The 20465-nt window shown below is 44.7% G+C and overlaps 1 protein-coding gene across 4 annotated transcripts in view; it reads right to left on the bottom strand.

The window, feature by feature from the left end:
• The window catches only part of RhoGAP68F (Rho GTPase activating protein at 68F), a 230520-nt gene that overhangs the window by 112869 nt on the left and 97186 nt on the right, over positions 1 to 20465 (bottom strand). For all 4 annotated transcript variants that reach the window (XM_075677914.1, XM_075677915.1, XM_075677917.1 and 1 more), the window contains one exon: positions 9070 to 9201. In XM_075677914.1, coding sequence (XP_075534029.1) covers positions 9070 to 9201 — 132 coding nt within the window. The remainder of the gene's footprint in view (positions 1 to 9069; positions 9202 to 20465) is intronic.

The following is a 20465-nucleotide window of genomic DNA, read 5'->3' as shown; positions in this document are numbered from 1 at the left end:
CCCTCTTATCCTATTAACCCTGTTCCAGACTTTGGCCTCATGTGTGTACGAGTTCTCTGTTTTACTTTGTTCCTCACAAGGCCCTGTTTGCTGCAGTCTGAGAGTGTATAGAAAAAAACGAACCCATTTCCTTTTAGAACATTGCGGGAGTTTTCATTGACGACTTTTTAAACCTTTTAGAGCTTTACTTGCAATCGACTTTTATAACATTTGAGCAGCAGTATTTTCTGTAGAAAGCAGGCATGTGTACAGGATCCTATGTGGTGTCAGTATTGTGTAATATTTTTCTTTCACAAATGGATCAAGTTTTACATCACGTTTTACCAGCTAGGCATGTTTTTAAGGTGTTTAGATGCGTGGATGATTTTTTATATTTTTTAAAAGGACGGAAGTTTGAACTTCGAAGAGAGTGTGCATGATATGTTATCCATATTCCGAAAACATGGAAATGGCTTGCAATTCACCACTGAAGTTCCTGAGGGTAACTGCCTACAGTTTCTAGATATATAAATTGAGTTTTGTGCAGATCAGATTTGTTGGGCATATGCACCTCGTGCAAAAAAAGGGCTCCTGCCATACGACTACGCCCATTCGAAGTTAATAAAAAGGGGGATTGCTTCACTTATCCTGAAATCTGCCCTCGGTAAATCGTGCCCTCACAGGATGCAGCTTAGCTTCCAGAACCAGTTGGCCAGGCTGTCTTCAGCTGGATTCCCTGATTCGATTGTGATGGCAGTCGCCGAAAGCCTATTACAAAAAATGAAGAGTGTGGCTGTGAAAGCTGAGGAAGATCCCCCCCCCGAGAAGAGGTGGCGAGACCTGTGGTGGTGCCCTATGCATACAAGATGGCCCACAATTTAAAGAAGGTTGCAAGCAGACATGGGGTGCCAGTTGTGTTTTCAGCCACCAAAAAGCTTGGAAGCCTTTGTTCTCGTATTGAAAGAATACGTGAAGATGAAAAAGGATGCGGCACCAAGCATGAGCGACCGTTTATGAAGTGCCCCGAAAGTGTCGCGTATGAAATCTCCCTCTCATGCGGCTGCTCCTACATAGGGCAAATTGGGCGCTGCATTAACGAACGAATTAGAGAACATGAAAGAAATGTAGAGCAAGATAAAGAAGGGCCAAACATATCCAAGCACATTACGTCCTGCCCATCACGCTCTTGTGAGACATGTTTTGCAGGGGTGCAGATTCTAGCAAAGAGTAAAGATACAAAAGCGCGGGAAGTAATTAAGGCTTTCTGTATCGGAAAGAAAGGAAGCATGTGCGTCAGCGACGCATCAATCTCTTTATATCTGAAAAGAAATATTTAACCAGTATGCTTCCATATCTATCTTGATCTGATCGTGTTCCTTCCGTCTAAGACAGCTATATAAGTGTGTGATGTGCCTCCGATCAAACAGTTGCAAGTGGCGCTCTGTCCGGTCTCCTTTCTTGTTTCTGTGTGTGTTCACACCTAGTACCCAAGATGAATTGTGATCAACTCGCCCAACAAAACGTCCTTTTAAGCAACAGACCATTCCCGTTTCACCTTGACGCTATTTCCACTACATCACATCGGTTGCATAATCACTTAAGTTTCCCACAATTATATTGGTCAACTGATGGCTTAAACTCATCTGCTGTTCCTCGAGTCATACGTTTCTGAAATGGTCTTCCAGACAACACTGCATCAGAATCAGACCACAATGGTTTCCATCAACTTCTGCACTCTTTCTTTCCACAATAAAAATTTACCACTAGTTTTTCCAATTTTGCCATGTCCTGTATCCCACCCATGTATTTATTTATTTGTTATTTTTACTGCTTAAAGACCAAAGACATCTGTCTTTTTTTTTTTTTTTACCGCTGCAGACGTTTTCCTGCTTTTTTTTTTTCTCTCAGTATCCCACTCTCTGCCCAATTGCATTTCTTATATTGAAAAATGTTTTTACTGTGCATGCGATTAGGCCCTGCATTTTTTATCATGTTCTACACTTGTGCGTCTTTCAAACAATGCCAACTGTTTCTGCACCTAGAGTCTGCATATTTGGCTATCTTTAGTTGTAGTTTCTTTTCTTTTTACTATCGTCATTGTAATTGGTATACTTTGCAGTTATTCTGTGTAAAAAAAAGCTTGGAAGCCTTTGTTCTCGTATTGTAAGAATACGTGAAGATGAAAAAGGATGCCATGCGTATCATGCCAGCCAATATTTTTTCTTTGTGTGATCCTCTTTCCTGCCCAAACATATATTGTCGTCATACCACATTATCATCGATTCCTCCGTTTCCTTGTGTTATTTGCAAAATTTAGCTGTATGTTTGTACTCTGTCGAGACACTTTGCACTTTTGTTACGCCCCTTACTTAATGCCTTGTTGAGGGACCCTGTAAGGTATTTTAAATAAATAAATTGTAAAGAAGAAAGGAAGATAATGACATCCCGATCATCATCAAGAGCGGAGGGCACGAGATCGGCGCTCGAACACCACCATCTGGCTCTCCCGACCCACTGTTCGGAGCTACCGCCTGTTTGTTGGACTCGTCCAATAAACCTCCTTACAAAATAAATAAATAAATAAATAAATAAATAATGTCCAGGGCTTCATTTAAAGCACCACTAAACTGAAGCCAAAAAAAACTTTCAATTATATGATGTTTAAGAGAACATATCACACTTAATGATCCTTTATTCTTACTCATATTTTACAATAACGTGGCAGCTTTCTGCTCTGCATCGTTCAGTGCAGCACTTTGCACCTAAGATTGCAGATTTGAGAATGCAACGTTACACTGAGGATGGCCCTAGAATGCAAATTGTTTTCCTAGAAAGTGCTTCATAAATGCAGAGATGGCTGTTGCATTGTTGCATTGCTCCAAGATTACTTGCAGCGCAAAACCATGAGGAATTCGAACAGGGTGAGTGCTGAGCTAAATGTGATTGACCAAGAATGCCTTCTTTTTTAGGCTTTTAGCGCAGCTCAGAACGAGCAAAAAAGGAAAGTGGAAGGGGTAGTGAATAGGAATGTAGAACAGGGTGAGCGCTAACTTCCAACTGACGGTTTTTTTTTCGCGACTCGGAAGGCTACTTATACACTCAGCGAACCATGTGACATGAAGAGACAACAACAAAAGACCAAGCAACAAAAGCAAAAGTAACCATGTGAAAAAACATATTCAGACAGCCTGTGGGGGCAGTCCGAGATACGCAAATTCATTGCTTGATAACGATAATGAAGGTGAGCTTACACATGCATGACTAAGACCTATGATAGCTTTTGCTTCAATGATTTCTCTTGTGAGCTGCTTATGACTGCGACCTAGAATGATGCATTCTTCTAAAACAGGTACACAACCACACGTTTTGCAGTGCTGTGCAAGAACCTCCCCCAGCTGTAATACAATTGTTAGCAATGCAAACACAAAACATAAAAGCCCTGCTACCACACGCCATGAAGACAACAGAGATTAGAAAGAAACCATATCATGAGGATCTAACAGGAGTGAAAAAGCTGATGCTGACAAACGCTACTTGCGTGATGCTCCTCTCCTAAGCAGACCAATCGCTTATCAGACTTTCGCAAGGCCACAACTGGAATTCGCAGCCCCTATCTGGTCACCTCACCAAGCTTACCTAATCGCAACTCTCAAATCGGTCCAAAACCGCGCTGCCCGCTTCATTGTCAGAGATTATCACCGCGACTCTAGCGTGACTAGCATGAAGTCATCTTTATCTCTCTCATCTTTTGAATCACGAAGAACCATAGGATTGCTCTGTCTATTTCACAAAATAATCCATAGCACGTGCCCGTCCACTCTGCCGCTCACTCATCCATCTCGTACATCTCGGCGTCTGCATAATCATCTCAGTTTCCAGCGCATCTTTGGCCGAACGAATGCTTTCAATTCTTCCGCGTTACCACATGCCATTCAACATTGGAATAATCTACCAAACGACATAGTTGACATTCTTGACCCAGTATCGTTCAAAGCACGCTTATGCATATTATTTCCACAATTCATCACAACTAAACCATACTGCACACTTAAGTAAATACTTGTAGCGAAGTTGTATAGGTTTTTATTTTTGTTTTGTTTGAATGTTTGTTTTGTATTGCTTTAACATTATTAGAGACTTGTTCTTCCATCTTCACCTGCTACCATTTGTATAATTTCTTGGTACTCCTTTATTGTTACTTCACACAGTCATTTTGTTTCATTTATCTCTTTAGTAGAGTAGTTTGCTGGGCCAGTTGGTGCATGGTGAATGTATAACGGTTTCCAGCAAGAACGGACGCGAGCACAAGATGTAGAAACAGACAGGACACTGCTGGAAAGCGTTGTCCCGTCTGTTTCTACTTCTTGTGCTCGCGTTCGTACTTGCTGGAAACCATTATACATTCATTTATCTCGTCATTTTGTATTGTTAGATATTTGTTCTTTCATGTTTACTCGCTAACAATGTACAATTTCTTTTTACTCCTTTTTTTTTTTGCTAATTCCCTGTATCCTCCCCTCACGCAATACTCCTTCGGGAGCCTGTAAGGTAAATGAATAAATAAATAAATAACAGGAGTGAAAAAGCCGATGCTGACAACAGTGACATCAGACCGTGTGATGCAATTGATCAAATGTGCACAATGCCTCGCTCCTAACAAGTAAAGTTATTCCACCTGCCAAGAGTCAGACTGAGCACTGGCCAATGCCACCTCTCACCTGCGCTCCCTGTGTTGCCAATACTTCTCAACATCAACTAGCGCAGTCGACTTTCTTGCCCATTCCTTGGTGAACTCGCTTACAGGGAGGTTGCATTCACCACCATTGGCTTATGGTCAAGCCATAATGATAAGAAAACTGGTAGGGCGCGGACTGTCCTGCAAACAAGGCGTTTCATTTGGTTTGCGTGCCCTGACTGAATAAATTAGCATGGCTTAGCAAAGAATGCGACGAATCTGTTAACCATGGTCAGCAGTTTTTACTGAAGGAAAGCCACTTGGTATGCACCAAGTTCAAGCGGAGCTACTGAATTCTAGGTGGAAGTAGGCCAATGTCCACTACACCTCGAAAGGGGCCCCGATGGTTTATGGTCCACTGAGATGGGCAAGGTCTTTGGATCGCTACACTGCTACAAATGACAGCCAAAACTTCCTTTTCAATGTCATCGTGATAATGTTCTGTTGACATAAGCAACTGCAAAGCTAAAAAAACTGCCCGATAGTCTCCAGAAGGTTGCTCCTGAAGCATTGCGACTGCCAGACTGAAAAAGCCAGCTTATGCTAACACTGTGGTCTTGCAAGTGGTGTTGTGTTGTGCAATGCAGTTGTCAGAACATAACAGCAACTTCAGGGGTTCGAAACCACTTGGCTGCTCACGATCTTGCAATCACTGCGAGTACTTGCACAGCGATGCACAAATTGGGACAGTTGTCTCCAACCAAGCCTAGCAGACGACAAGCACTTGTGGCATCGGGAGTCATAACATACCAAATTGCTGCCACCTCGCCCAAGTCAGAAGTGGGCTGGGTGAAACTTGATCATGCTCATTGTGAAACAGCACTGTTCAGAGGTACTCCTACCTTTCCTAAACAAGCGTAGGTGGTCCTGCTATGACGATGTTCTACCAAAGATGTTCTCAGCAGAGTTCACCCCACACACTTGGTCTTTAATGATCTGGGACGTTTGCTGCCAGTGTCAATGTAATCTCGTACAGCAGTCGAAGCAAACAATACTGACACTCATGTTTGGGACACGAGCGGCATTTTATGTGCCCTTTCTTGCTTGTAAGCAATGAAGATGTCGTAGTTTATTTGTTTATTTTTATTTATTTATTTTACCCTCAGGGCAAAGCATTACAGAGGGGAGTGGGTAATACATAATAACACTACGACCTTGGTGAACACTACGACCTTAGATCATGTTAAAGGAACAAAAATATACTGGCTATATTAGTTAATTAAGTTAAACTTTTTCATGGCCTAGTGTGTTATACATAGTACTTCTAACAGAAAGTAGTGCAATGCACTGTACAGTTGTCTTACGTTTATTTTTTAATTGTTTCCATCGTACTTCACAGTTCTTTGTTACATTGCCCCCCTTACTCAATGCCCGACAGGGCCTGTAAGGTGTTTTCTAAATAAATAAATAAATATACACAATTGCATCGGAGGGTAGGAATAGACACCTTCAATATGATAGCCCTGTTTAGCTCATGTGCTGCTCTTCATTTTATATAAAGTTAAAGCTCAATACAACAAAATCAGTATAATTGGCAATTGGCTTTGTTATATAGAAATCTCATTATATCGCAATTCGACCTTTTATGCAAGTAAGTACAGTCACTGATAGTTTTCGTTAGACCGAAGGGGCCGCAAAGTTTTCACAAGTATTGGGCAATCAGATAAAGTACATTTCAATGAGAAAAATATTCTATTTTGTTGAATTTCAGAGTCAGCAACGAACAATAAGGTTTCATGCCATGTCAAGGATACCTTCCCATCAGAAGTACGAAACGAAGCCAGCCACACTTTTGCACCTGCTCTGCGCCAATGGTTGACAGTGTCGCCCACCGTGGGGAAGAAAAGCGCCGGCAGTGGCGTGCCTTGTCTGCCTCTCATTTGGTTCAACTTGTCTACAAAACTCGAGATTATTGTTTGGTACCTCCTCCGGTACTAAATTCGTGGGAGGACAGCGCACATGACACCATGCCATCTCGGCATGCCCACTCTTTGTACATGCAGAAGATTACCTCTAAAACAGGTCGCACAGGCTGCGTATGCGCTCAGCCGCACCGACAGCCATGTGCAGCCACAGGCTGTCGGAGATGCACGCCAACCTACCCCCCCCCCCCCCCATCCTTCGCGCACACTTAATGGCATGAACGCCACCCTTCTTTAGTTGCACGGCGTGCAATTTGAGAAGTGCATTCACAAGCAGCCACATGTAATTTGACCATTTGACCTGTGTACGCAGAAGTTTCGATTTATTGTCTCGGTGTTGGTAGTGAAAATTGGTTATATTGAAACCGAGTATAAGCACACTTCATTATATTGAGGTTCTAAATATATGGTGCTCTACGGACAACAAATTATAAAAAGTAATACGCTTCGTTATAATGAGAATTTCTGTACACTGAAGTCCATTATATTAAAGTTTAACTGTATGCATTACATATTTAGTGGCCCATGTCAGTGAGGTAACCTCCCAAGTGACTGTGTGTATTGTGTGCTGCTTTCTGTTACAAGTTAATTAGGTGACTGTCTTGTCTTTGTCAAGTCATTGTCCCATCTGCCTCTGCCTCTCACAGGAGAGAATGTGGTGTGGTTGATTAATAACCACGGCTGTTGTTCAAAGCTGCCAGGGCTTCGCAGATGTTGCGCAGATCCAGTCTCCTGACTTCCATGTTCACTTGCAGGCCAGGGATGATCTCCTTACCGCACACACTCACATACACAAAAATGGTCCTAAAGCATTACTGCTATGCGTGCAAGTTTCCGTAACACCCTCTAGTGTTCAAAAACATAGTGTGCAGCACCAACAAAACAGAGTACATCAAACTCAGAGATGCATGCTGACATTGGCAAAGGATGCTTTCCAGGACCCTTCTTATCCCTGCTTAAGCTCTTGTAGATTGCTTCGAATGGTGGGAAATGTGCTAAACACAATGAACAGTTTAACCACAGATGACATTCTGGTAGAGCATCTGCCACGGGTGTGGGTGACACACTAGCGCTGCCGCCAAGTACCTACAAGCAAAATAGGTACAAGCACACTCCCAGCCAGGTGCTCGGCCACTGTGGGGTCGCTTGTAAAGTGGTGTTTCTACCCAACCTGAGGATGTGCTCGTCTAATACTAGATGCTTTGGCATGACATGGGTAAGTGCCACCACGGGAGCGGCCCTGAACCCCCTTTTCAGGAGATTGCTGTGCCCACAGGGGTTTTGATGAGATTTCCATGGCATGGGCTCTCTCCCCAGGACATTGCACCCCTAAAGAAAGTCAAGCGTTATCCGAGTAACCAGTGGGTAACTGGTGGTAGCGTGGTTTTGAACCCACGTCCTGCCGCAGCCGAGGCAGGCCCTCAAGACCTTGACAATTGACATCTCAGCCTCAGAGCTGGCCTTAAAAAAAAAAAGTATACACAATGACAGAAAATGAGCTGAACTCCACAGCGCCGTTGCATGAAAAGAGAACTGTGATGTTCGGCATTGCCTCTGTGTGATTCGCGGTTTTACATTTAGCGATGCAGTAGTACCAATATGCCTATACATCCACACCTTGACATTACTAGTACAAAGTTCAATGAAAATGATAGAATACTCTTCCTGTTGCTTGATGGTGACTCATTTTTTCTCCTCCAAGATGACTTCAAATTGGCCATAATTGTGACAGATGTCCCACTAATGCCGTTTTTCACTAGTCAATTCGGAGCAGGATTTCCTGCTCTGTGGCAACGAATCTGAATTTCACTGGTCGATCTGGAGTGGGTTCGCGCTTTCCACTGGTCGTTTCGGATCAACTTGCTCCGCGCGGATCGCTCTCACTTGCTCCGCCACCGAGGCGAGGATTAGGGTGGAAATAGCTTGCCTCACTTCCGTCTTCAAGCGAAATGGGTACCTGGTCAGTACGCACAACATTGTGTTGCTTCACAAAATTGCTGCGTTTGGTGCTGCTGTAGAGCTCGCGTTTGGCAACGAGAGCTCGGACGCCAACGATTACGAGGTGACGCACGTGCTGTACGAAGTCTTCTGTGTATGTTGTCCATGCACAATCCTTGCGGGCACGACATGGAAATTATGGACTCTGCGACTACCGCGGAGCGTCTTTGCACTGCTGGCCGATTCGAATTTGTGCAACCCAAGCACTCGCTCGGGGATTTCGGCAGCTGCTCCAGACCGACCAGTGAAAAACGCCATAAATGTTAGAATGTTCATTCACTAGCAAGTGGCCAGCCTCCTCGGCAGGTCAGACTCCATTTGCCAGCCCTGTTCCTACTCACTATATACAGGAGGGACAACCACCCTGGTGAGGGCTCCGCTGGGTTGCCACCGTCTATGAGCATAACGACTGCAAAATGGTATAATGCCTCGTACTTGCGGTCAAACGCGCGAAAGGCGGTCCACAGCCACCCAAGAGATGGCTTGTTCTTGCTGTTGAGGCCGTGGTGGAAATAGACCAGCGTGTAGTCACTCTCCACAAACTGATCCAGTGTGTGCATCAGGTACCTGCAGCCAGAGGACGCGAATGAATGGGAGAGCCTTAAAAGGACAAGACCTCCAGCGAGTGGCACAGTAGACTCATTCCAACAAATCTGCTCAAGAAAGAGAGAGTGCAAAGTAACACTACACATAGACACATGCACATGACAGGTTCGGTGAGACAAACATTTGCACCGTTGAAGGATGAAAATTAAGCAACAGAGATGCTGCTGTTGTGTTGTGCACCGAATACAACTCTGGCGCAGCCAGAGTTGTATTCAGTGAGCATGAGAACACTGTAGAGAACACTGTCTGGTGCCACCTGCCAGCAGCAGTGGTCGAATAAAATGCAGCTGCAGACGCTGGGTTGCATGCTTTTGCTACGTTGCACATTGGCATAACTGTGTTGTCATCAATGCACTCTGGATTTAACAGATTCTACAGGAACAGACACATGGTGCCTGTTAGCACCCGCTACAGTGCAAAAGTGCACAGTCTGAAATTTTACCATGAACAGACACACACTACATTGGCGCAGTCTCCAACTGTTTTGTTATTCGTATTCACTATCTTTTATAAATTAAAAGGAATAAAAGAAAACATTCAGTTGAGCTGTATTACTAAATTATGCCTCAGCAATTATGCCTGTTTTCTTCCCCCTCCCCCTCCCTTCTGTGCAGTGTTCTGGCGACACTTTTGGTCTCGGAGATATTTAATTCCGATATACAGTAGTGCATTATTTTTTCAGTTTCTTGTTTGACTTTTCCATCATTGTTTGCAATGTTACAATGCTACTACAGTGTATGTTCAATTTATCCTTGCAGTTCCCCTCCCCCCCTTTTTTTTTTTTGATGGCATGCGCAGGAGAAGATGGAATAACAGTCATTTAAACAAAGATGGAGAGGATATCACACATGAAAAGCTTGCCCCCCTTTATACGCAATGCTTCCCGACTGCAAGTGTACCAGAGAGCTAAAGAATTGAATAACTATAGGCCAATTACCTTGCTTTCAGTATTGTATATGATATCCCCCATGGTAATTTCCAATAGAATCAGGGCAACACTTGACTTCAATCAACCAAGAAAACAGGCTGGCTTCAGGAAGGGATACTCTACAATGGATTACATTCATGTTACCAATCGGGTAATTAAGAAATCTGCTGAGTACAACGAACCTGTCTATATGACTTTCACAGATTACGAAAAGGCATTTGATTCAGTAGTGATACTGGCAGTCATGGAGGCATTGCATAATTAAAAAGTATGGGAACTACACCTTAATACCTTGGCAAATATCTGCAAAGACTCTACAGCTACTTTAATTCTTCACAAGTAAAAATACCTATCAAAAAAGGGATCAGGCAAGGACACACAATCTCTCCAATGCTATTCACTGCATGCTTAGAAGTATTCAAGCTACTTGACTGGGATGGCCTAGGAGTGAGAATCAACGGTGAATTTCTCAGCAACTTTCGGTTTGCAGATGACATTGTGCTGTTCAACAACACTGGGGATGAAATTCAAAAAATGATTGAGGATCTTAACTGAGAAAGTTTAAGAGTAGACTTGAAGATTAATATGCAGAAGACAAATGTAATCTTACAGCCTGTGAAGACAACAAGAATTCATGATCGGCAGCCAGGCTCTAGAGTGTGTGTGCAGGAGTAAGTTTATCTAGGTCAATTACTAACGGAGAACCTTGATCATGCGAAGAAAATTTATAGAAGGATAAATATAGGTTGGAGCACAAACGGGAGACATTGTCAGTTCCATTATCATTGAAAATAAAGGTGTACAATCAGTACATTTTACCAGTGCTAACATGTGGGGCAGAAACTTTTAGGTTAACAAAGAAGGTAGAGAACAAATTAAGGACTGCGCAAAGAGCGATGGAATGAAAAATTTTAGGCACGATGTTAATAGATAGGAAGAGAGCAGTTTAAATCAGAGAGCCAACGGGGATAGCCGATATTCTAGTTGGCATTAAGAGAAAAGAATAGAGCTTGGCAGGCCATGTAATGCAGGCGGCAGATAACCGGTGGACCACTTGAATTACAGCACGGGTGCCAAGGGGAAGGGAAGTGCAGTCGAAAACTGCAGACAATTAGGCGGTATGGTGAAGTTAATAAATTTGCAGGCAAAACGTGGAATCAGCTAACGCGAGAGAGGAGTAATTGGAGATTTCTGACCGCATTGACCGCACTTCTCTCACATGTAAAGGACTTGCACTTGACAAGTATGACATGCGGAAAATGCTTGTAAGACATTTTGATTTGACAATACTAAGGCTAGCCCAGAAATGCCAAATCCTGGCGTCATCAACATTGTTGTGGTCTCATGACACCGAGCAAAATTTGACAATGTCGTGCAGCAATAAGGCTAGCTATGACAGCATTGCACACACTCGCTTACAGTCACTTTTGGTTTCGTCAGTAAACTAGTGGAATGCCCTGCCGCAAGCCATTGCCAATATTACAAAATATTGTTACAGAGAGATGTCGAAAAGGGTTTATGTATAGCATATTTAGCACCATAGAACAAGGACAGAAGGGAGACACCCCCCCCCCAGTGCGCTAACTTCCACAACTTTATTTTCAGGAAACAACCACCTATTTAACCCATGCACAGTGGTGCCATGTGATCCAAATTTTAACCATCCAAAAAAGCCATCTCCATATCTAACAAGTCGACCAAAGGGGCACTAACACGCGTATCACTATTCTGACAGATAGCCTGAGCCTCAATAATCTCTCACACATCTTTATCCTTGTGCTTCGCAAGAACACGGCAGGACCCATACACTGGCGCAAAGCCGCATTCCTGGCAGGCAGTGGCATAGCCAGAAATTTCGTTCGGGGGGCTCACGTTGGAGCTCGGCCTGCTCCCTACAGAATTTGTCGAGGGATCAAATACACAAATAATAACTGCATTGCCGCTGCCAAAGACGCCGCAGATGAATTCTTGGATGCTATGCACTGTCAAGAAAAGTAAAATATGTATTTTTTCATTAAAGAATGTATTCGTATGTACCAAAAATTTTGCCATTAACTGATATCAATGCTTCCACGTTTTTTATCTATTTAATAAGTAAACAAAATTTCTCACGAACTTAAGAACTATATCAGTTTGAAATCAGCGAAGCTGTCCTTCGTTTCAATGTATTGCGCAGGAACAGCTGTCACCGGTCGTGTAGTGTAATTGCACCGAAATTATATCGTAACAGAGTTCAAATATAAAAAACGGGAGTTCTGCAAAATATACATTAGAAATGCGAAGATACAATGGAATCCATAAATACGAAGATAAAGCTTGATAAAGGGCATAAAAAGTGTCACTGAAGACAAAGTTCACTGCATGTATCACAAAACCTCGCAACAAGATATTTAAACATACGTATAAGTCTTCAATAAATCTACGTATCTAAGCAAAAGTCACTGTATACAGGGTGTCTCAGCTAACTTTAGCCAGCTTGTATTTGTATTTAGCACTTGTTATGTATTTAAATAAATACAAAAGTGCATGCTTTTATATTTAGTGTGTCACGCTATCTTTTGTAGTTTTGCTTAATTTAGATTTTAGTCAAGATTAATTAACCAACTTCTGAAGTAACGAAGCTAGGAAAAAAATTCCAATTAGAAAGTTGCAGAGCGGTTTGCAAAATGTCCGAATAAACAGTTTCTGTATTTCTATCCGTTAATTATTAGTGTACTTCAGCTTACTGATGATGCCGGCGAAATACAAAACACGTGACATGCCGCTTGCATGTCATGATTGCACTGCTCCGAAACATTCTGCGCACAAACAGCCGCTTAAAAGGAAACAGGGCAGCGACGTAGGCGTTGACCATCTCATTTACGCCAGTGACGTGCTCCCCTCACGACAGTTCGTTATAGCGATAAGCAAATGCAGCTCTTATCGCTTGTGCTTAAGGAAGCAACAAGTTCGTCATTTCGCAATAGCTGTGAGGAAATTGAACATCCCTAAATAAAAAAACTCAGTTTCTGGAAGGCTGAAAATAGTAGAATAAGAGTATCTTAAATGGCCAGACACCACCTTTCACAGAATTTATGTTTATTTTTTATGCATTTTCCCAGCAAGTGCTTGAAGAGGTCACCTTCTACACCGGTACAACACTGGGATTTTCTGAGAAGGCTTGCTGTCGTTGCCTTGAGCACCGTCGGTGAAATGATCTGGCAGACTTCAATCATCTTCTCTTGCAAGGCTTCTGGAGTCGTCATTGCCGTCGTGTATATGTGATCCTTAATATAGCCCCACAAGAAAATGTCAAGAGGGTTGAGGCTGGGTGACCTTGCCGGCCACAGGACAGGCCCGTTTCTTCCTATCCATTGCCCTGGGAAGGTAGCATCGAGCCATGCTCGTACTTAACTGCAGGTGTGGGCTGGGGCCCTGTCGCACTGATACCACATTGCGTCAAGCCGGGCTACTGGTATGTTGCAGCAGAAGTCTTCAACAGGCCCTTTGAGGAACTCACATACCTATTGCCACCAGAGTGTTGTTAAAAAACACTGGGCCAATGACTGTGCTGTTATATATTCCGCACCAAACATTAAAAGACCATTGATATTGGTGGCAGTATCTTCCTAGCCAGTGGGGATTTTGCTCACTCCAATAGTGTGCATTGTGGATATTTACTTGGCGATTTCGGGAAAAGTTCACCTCGTCAGTCCAGAGTACCTTGGTGAGAAAGTCAGACTCCTGCTCCTCCTGAATCAAAATCCAATTCGCAAAGTCGAGTCTCTTTTGGAGATCCCTTGATTCCAGGCATTGATGCAACTACAGATGCTAGGGGTACAGTCCAGCTGTTTTCAAAATCCTCCAGGTAGTTGAGTTGGACACACCGAGCTGTGCGCCACGCAGCGCGTGCTACTGTGTGTATTAGCCGCCATGAAACACAAAACATTGGAGTGAACCTCATTATTTATGAGTGAAGCTCTCTGCCTTTTTCTTGTGAAGCTTCTGGTTTGCTTCAGCGACTCATAGGTGTTGCATATTGTCATCCGGCTCAGTCGCGTACCCGGGTGCCAGCTTCGAAATATTCTTGCAGCCTCCCGTCTCTGTCTGCTTGCAGCTACCAGGACAAGGATCATGTCTGCTTTTCCCTCGTTGAAAAAAGGCATCACGAAATTGCTCGCACACTAACAGCCGATGCACGAAAGTCTGTTTATCGCTGTCTGGAACTACCACCTACCATAGAGTAACAAAGTAAACGACAAGAGTGGACACTCGAGCCGTTTCGCGGCTGAGCTATGGAGCTTCCTCAATTCCGCTGAATGGCAGAGCACATCAAGAAAAATGTGGCTGTGATTGTGGCTGCGGCTAGCAGCTTGACAGGCGGCATGACCCAACACGTGCGAAGCCTAGTCAGGTCCCGTTGCCGGTCTCTTTCAGTAAAATGCACCCGAGGATCGTTGTTGGGTTCTTCTGCCAGCGTGTGGCATTACTGCTTCATCGCCATTTTATGGTAAGGCCACAGGAAGCTTTTTTGCACATTGTTAAAGAATTGTTCTCTTCGTATTTCGTTATGTCACTGTTAGCCGTATTAACGAGTAACAGCGGCCTTGAAGCCATAAACAGCTTCTGCCCATTTGCTACACTGACTTTCATTTCGCATTATTATTACTTTTTATCATGAGCAGCAATGAGCGGTGATGCTAGCGATAAGAGCGACGTGGCAGCATCTGAGCTGTGAGGCACGTTCGATACAATGACGAAGTTAGAAAATGAAATAAGATTGTTCATTAAGAAATGCGGCCTAAGAACACATGCCATTTGATGGCGAGAGCATTTTGTTATGCGCAACGGCTTCTGAAAAAGTATGGTGCGCCACTTTTGCAGAAGAAATGCAGCTATTTCTAAAGCAGTACACATGTAACATTTGCAGTATGGAAATAATGCGCACTCTCTAAACCTCTGTAGCAGCCTATGTGCGCTTGAGCATTGTTAGCTGTTTCGCATTGAGCTGAAGATACGTGCTTTCATGCTTTAATTGTGTACAGAGTGCTTACCGTAGAAAGTTTCTTGTTTCTTAGCATTTATAACAGCACTTCCTTGACTTTAGTTCAGAAAAATGTGCACTACACGAAGGAACAAAGCATCTCCACTCTAAAGTTTTGAAGGCTCCAGTACTGCTTGGAAGAAGTGCAGAACGGCAGTCCTTGTTCTGTGGTTCTTCAAAGCTGTGCGACTTCTGGATATCAGGAGCTTCCCTGAAGATGTCATCCTCCGGAATGGAGGACGAAGGACCTCCGCGCCCTCATGGCAAGGCGAGTCTCGCGGTGGTAGCCCTGGCCATGGGAAACCGCGACATCACCGACTATAGGCTTCCCGATTCATCTGACAGCTCAACAGCGGCAGAGATGGAATCGGACAGTGATTACATACACGCTAGTCCAATCGCGGCATTTGAAGCGCAAGCCTCGCCGGACGTCAGCAGGCAGTGATTCTTCTCATAAAAGCAGATGTGATGAACGGGTCTTCTCCGTGGGCTATACCCCAACTACGGAAGGAACGAATTTGAATTCGTTGAACAGACAATCACTGACCAAATACTTCGATCGAATAGCCTCAGAACATGTGAGAGAGATTCACATTAATGCTCGGAAGAACGTTCTGACGGTGGATGCGAGTTCTCAGGCTGTATTGGAGGCTTTGAAAGGCATTCAAGTGGTTGGCAACATCCCAGTTCGCTCATTCCTAGCGTACGGCAAAGATACCTGCACTGGTGCTGTATCAGATGTGGACTTTGACAGGATGAAGACCTGCAATCTCTTTTATCGTCGACAGTGCAAATCCTCGACATCCACCGATTCGGCCGCTCCCGGTGCATCAAGTTGGTCTTCGAGTCAGGCTCTTTGGCAGCATCGGTCAAAGTAGGTTATGTGAGGCACTCAGTGCATCTCTATGTGCCACGACTGTTACAGTGTCACAAGTGTTTCAAACTGGGCCACGTGAGTGCTGTGTGTAAGAATCATACATTGTGTCGAAGATGTGACGGTGCTCATCAGGTAGACTCCTTTGAGACTGACGCCATGAAATGTGCACATTTGCTCTGCAGCCCATGAAGCGACATCCAAGGACTGCCCCAAAATGGCAGAGGAGAGAGAAATTCTGAGAAAATGGTGAGAGAAAACTCCATGCACGAGGAGGCTGCCGATTCCGTCTGCAAGAAAAGGCGCCGCTTGCGGCAAAGGCGTCGCCGCTCCCAGAGCAAGCCCCAGAAGAAAGAGGCACTTCCTTTGAGTACTTGGATGCAAAACGTGCCACAGGGAGAGCAAGGCAGGCACACACAAGATGCGCCTCCCCCAGTACCTCCGCGCCCGTCAAGGAATGAAGCGTCATCCAATGTGCGTCCAACCTCTTCGGCTGTAGAGCGGCCTTCACTACCACAAAGGGCTTCCGGAGGAGATACTCCTTCGGCGCTCCCCAAGTGCCGGGAGGGTAATGAAAGGCTTGGAAATGAAAAGGTGATAGACATGCTTAAACAGCTAGTAAACATCATGCGTATATTACTCTCCGGATTGGCAACGCCAACTGCACTATCGGTCGTGAAGGCGTTAAATGCTATGAAGCCGCTATCAGCGGCTCTAAAGTAAGGGTGGCAATTATGGCTCTCACGATAAAACACTGGACATTGGAACAGAATATGCATCCTTCTGTTATATTGCAATGGAATGCTCGAGGTCTATGCGGCTGCACGTCTGACTTTAGGCAACAAGTCTTCAAATACCGCTTCCCAGTGATTGTGATATGCGAGCCAAACCTCATGTCGGAATTTTGCCTTTCCGGATACGTTAAGCTCTGGTCATGTGAAGATGGACACAAGAGCAAAGTGTTAATGTGTATACGCAGTGACATGACATTTGTTCAGAACACGATCACTCCACATGACAACAATGAATATGTGTGACACTAAAACATAAACTACATGTGTTTTCGATCATCGGCGCCTACATACCTCCTAGACAAGGACTTGACCTCTCTTACCTACCCACTGTGTTACAAAGTTCTCAGGCCTTCATGACGTTATTGGAGAATTCAATGCTCGTCATCCTTACTTGGGAAGTGCCGCAATGAACTGTTGGGGTAGGAACTTGATGGACTTCATAGACACTGAAGGTCTGACTGTCATCAACGATGGATCTCCAACTTACATCTGCGGCACTACCTATGGAAGTTGCTTAGACCTCACTATTGTATCTCAGAGCCTCCTGCCCTCAGTAAACTGGTGCTTGGACATAGAAATGCATGGAAGCGATCATATACCAACATATGTGCAAAGGAAGTGGTTTGTGCAATCAACTGCATCTGCTCTACGCTGCACTCATTGGTCCACATTCTTTACATCTGTCGAAGAGCACTGCGGAGACATCACTTCATCATCTGATATAGAAGACATTATTGTATCATCAGTGCAGAAGACAACTAAGTTCATCAGTGCCCCTACATCCAGAGCGGCGATTGATATTGAATATGAATGGCTCCGAGCGATCCATCGTAGAGCGGAAAGGAAAGTTAGGTGAACTCAACCGTCATTAGATCTTGTCTTATGTCGACGAGCTCAACGAAAAATATGGTGTCACCTTCAAAAAATGGGAAAACAATGGTGGAGGACCTTCTGTTCGTCTCTGGATCCTCGAAAGCCACTTTCTAGGATCTGGCAGATAGTACGAAGTCTTCGTGCCCCTCCTCAGCAAAAACACCCTTTCTGTACTCTAGCACTTCACCAATCTCTGACGGAAGTGCAGGTTGGCGAAGACGTCTGTACGAGAGTCGCCAGTACCGACGTTTCAGCATGTCCAGCATTGGATCGACCCGTGCTACCTCTTAAAGATGATCGTCTTGACCTTCCTTTCACAATGCCAGAATTGGAAGCTGCACTTGCTGCGTCGAGATAATCTTCTGCACCTGGACCTGACGGTATTTCCTATACTGATCGGTGTCACCTTGACGTGGAAGGTCGGAAAGTCCTGCTGTCGTACTATAACGCCACGTGGTCATCCAGTATAGTGGCGAAGCAGTGGAAAACCAGCCGTTTGGTGGCCCTCCTAAAGCCAGGAAAATCGCCTTAGGAAATGTCATCTTACCGGCCAGTAGCTTTAGCTAGCTGTGTTGGTAAGGTGATGAAACAGATGGTGCTCACTAGATTAGAATGGTTCATGGAAACGAATGAGCTTTATCCTGAAATGATGACCGGATTTTAGACGTGGCCGGTCTGCAATCGCATCGGCATCAGCGGCCGTCTCTACATGTGGATTGAAAATGACCTAGATGGTCGCACAGTCTTCATGTCCATGAATGATGGCGAAACGACAAGACACGACGTGGTCCATGGAGTGCCTCAAGGAGGAGTTCTCAGCCCGACTCTTTTCAATGTTGCCCTTATTGGCCTTGCGGAAATAATTCCTGATACAGTAGGCATCAGTACCTACGCAGATGACACATGCATATGGGCATCCACAGTCATGCAACCGCAAATTCGTGCCAGATTGCAGCGAGCGGTTTCTTTAACGTCTCGGTACCTGTAGTGCCAAGGACTGCAACTGGCCCCAGATAAGTGCGCTGCGATAGCGTTCACACGGAAGCTTATGTGTTGGTATCCAATAATGATCAATGGAAATGCCATCCCACATGTCACCCACCACAAATACCTCGGCGTTGTCATTGACCGCGGTGTTTCATGGTTGAAACATGTGGCAATGTTAAAGAAAGAATTAACTGGGCTTGCTCATGTTTTTCGCTTTCTGGTCGGTATGAAGTGGGGTCCATCTGAGCATTCGCTACTCCAGCTGTACCAGGCTCTCTACGTCGGTTAATTCGGTATAGCCCATCAGTCTTATCAAGTATGAGCCCGTCATGTTTGCGTGCCCAGGCACAGATGATGAAAACATGTCTCAGTGTTCCACGTTGCACCTCAACCTACGGAACAATTGAGGAGGCTCGCGTCACCAGTTTACCTGTCTATCTATGATGTGAACCTCTTTGAGTATTCCTGCGACTGCTGTGCCGTCATGGACGTCATCCCTTATCGACACTTCCAGACATATGGCTGGACTCCACTTTTTCAAGAGCCGTTAAATGTCAAGAATTTGCCATACCCGCTTACTTTGGCCCAGCTGACCTTTCACGTATGCCCCCATGGGTAATATCCAAAATACCGGTACGTCTATCTATTCCCAGAATTTCTAAAAAATCGCGAATACCTACCGTCGGCATCAGACATTTAACACTTGAATATATGTCGAAAGAATATGACTCCTCGGTAAGTGTGCATACAGACGGATCTGTCTCGTCATATGCATCTGGTGCGGCTTTCGTCGTGCCTGCGCATCGAGTCATTCGACGGTTTCGTCTGCATAACAAGATGACTACAACATCTATGGAACTAGTGGCAATCAGAGAGGCCGTTCAATGTATTTCACGACAGCCTCCTCAAATATGGACAGTCTTCAGTGACGCAAAATCGGCTCTGCAACTACTTAGAGTGGTGTTGAAAGAAAGCGCTTACAGAGTGTTGGCTCTTCAAACTGCCGAGCTCTACACTTCAGCACAACAGCCACCACATCACATTTCAGTTGATTCCCAGTTACTGTAGTATACACAGCAACGAACTGGCCGATGCCGAAGCAAAGGAAGCACTCGAAGAACGAGAGTCACTGCTTTCAATTCCTTTTTCAAGAGTGGACGCCAACTGTCTCCTCTCCAGTGTCATCCGAAAATCACTGGGACAATCCAGATAATCGCCACAGACGACTCCAGAGATTGGACCCTACCATGAATTTTAGGCTACCGCCGAAAATTCAACGCAGCTGTGCCAGTCTTCTGCACAGACTAAGGCTGGGGGTAGCGTTTACGCGCAAATACGTGCACCTCATGTGATGCACCGAGTCTCCACACTGTGAAGTGTGAAATGTGACTGAGAATATAGGTCATGTGCTTTGTGACTGCCCTAAGTACTTGGAAGAGCGTCAAAATTTGGACAACGACCTTACGCGTCTCGACAGTCCACCGTTGTCGGACATTATTTTAGGCCCTTGGCCAGATGCTCAATTGAGTTTCGAGGCCATCCAGGCATTACTGAACTCTTTAAAAATTACGGGCCTGCATTGTACGCTTTGAGCACGCCAAATTGCTTGCCATATGTTCTACATCTTCCTTCTATCGTCATCGTCACCCATCATGCGCCTCTTTCTTCCCTCTTTCTTTCCCTCTTCCCCCAACACCGAGCAGCTGGCTAGAGGAATATACCTCAGGCCGACCTCTCCGCATTTCA

This window comes from Dermacentor variabilis, unplaced genomic scaffold (assembly GCF_050947875.1).
Source record: "Dermacentor variabilis isolate Ectoservices unplaced genomic scaffold, ASM5094787v1 scaffold_14, whole genome shotgun sequence".
Classification (NCBI taxonomy): Eukaryota; Metazoa; Arthropoda; class Arachnida; order Ixodida; family Ixodidae; genus Dermacentor; species Dermacentor variabilis.
The sequence above is the reverse complement of the archived record's forward strand: the minus strand, read 5'-3'. Positions and strand labels throughout refer to the sequence as shown.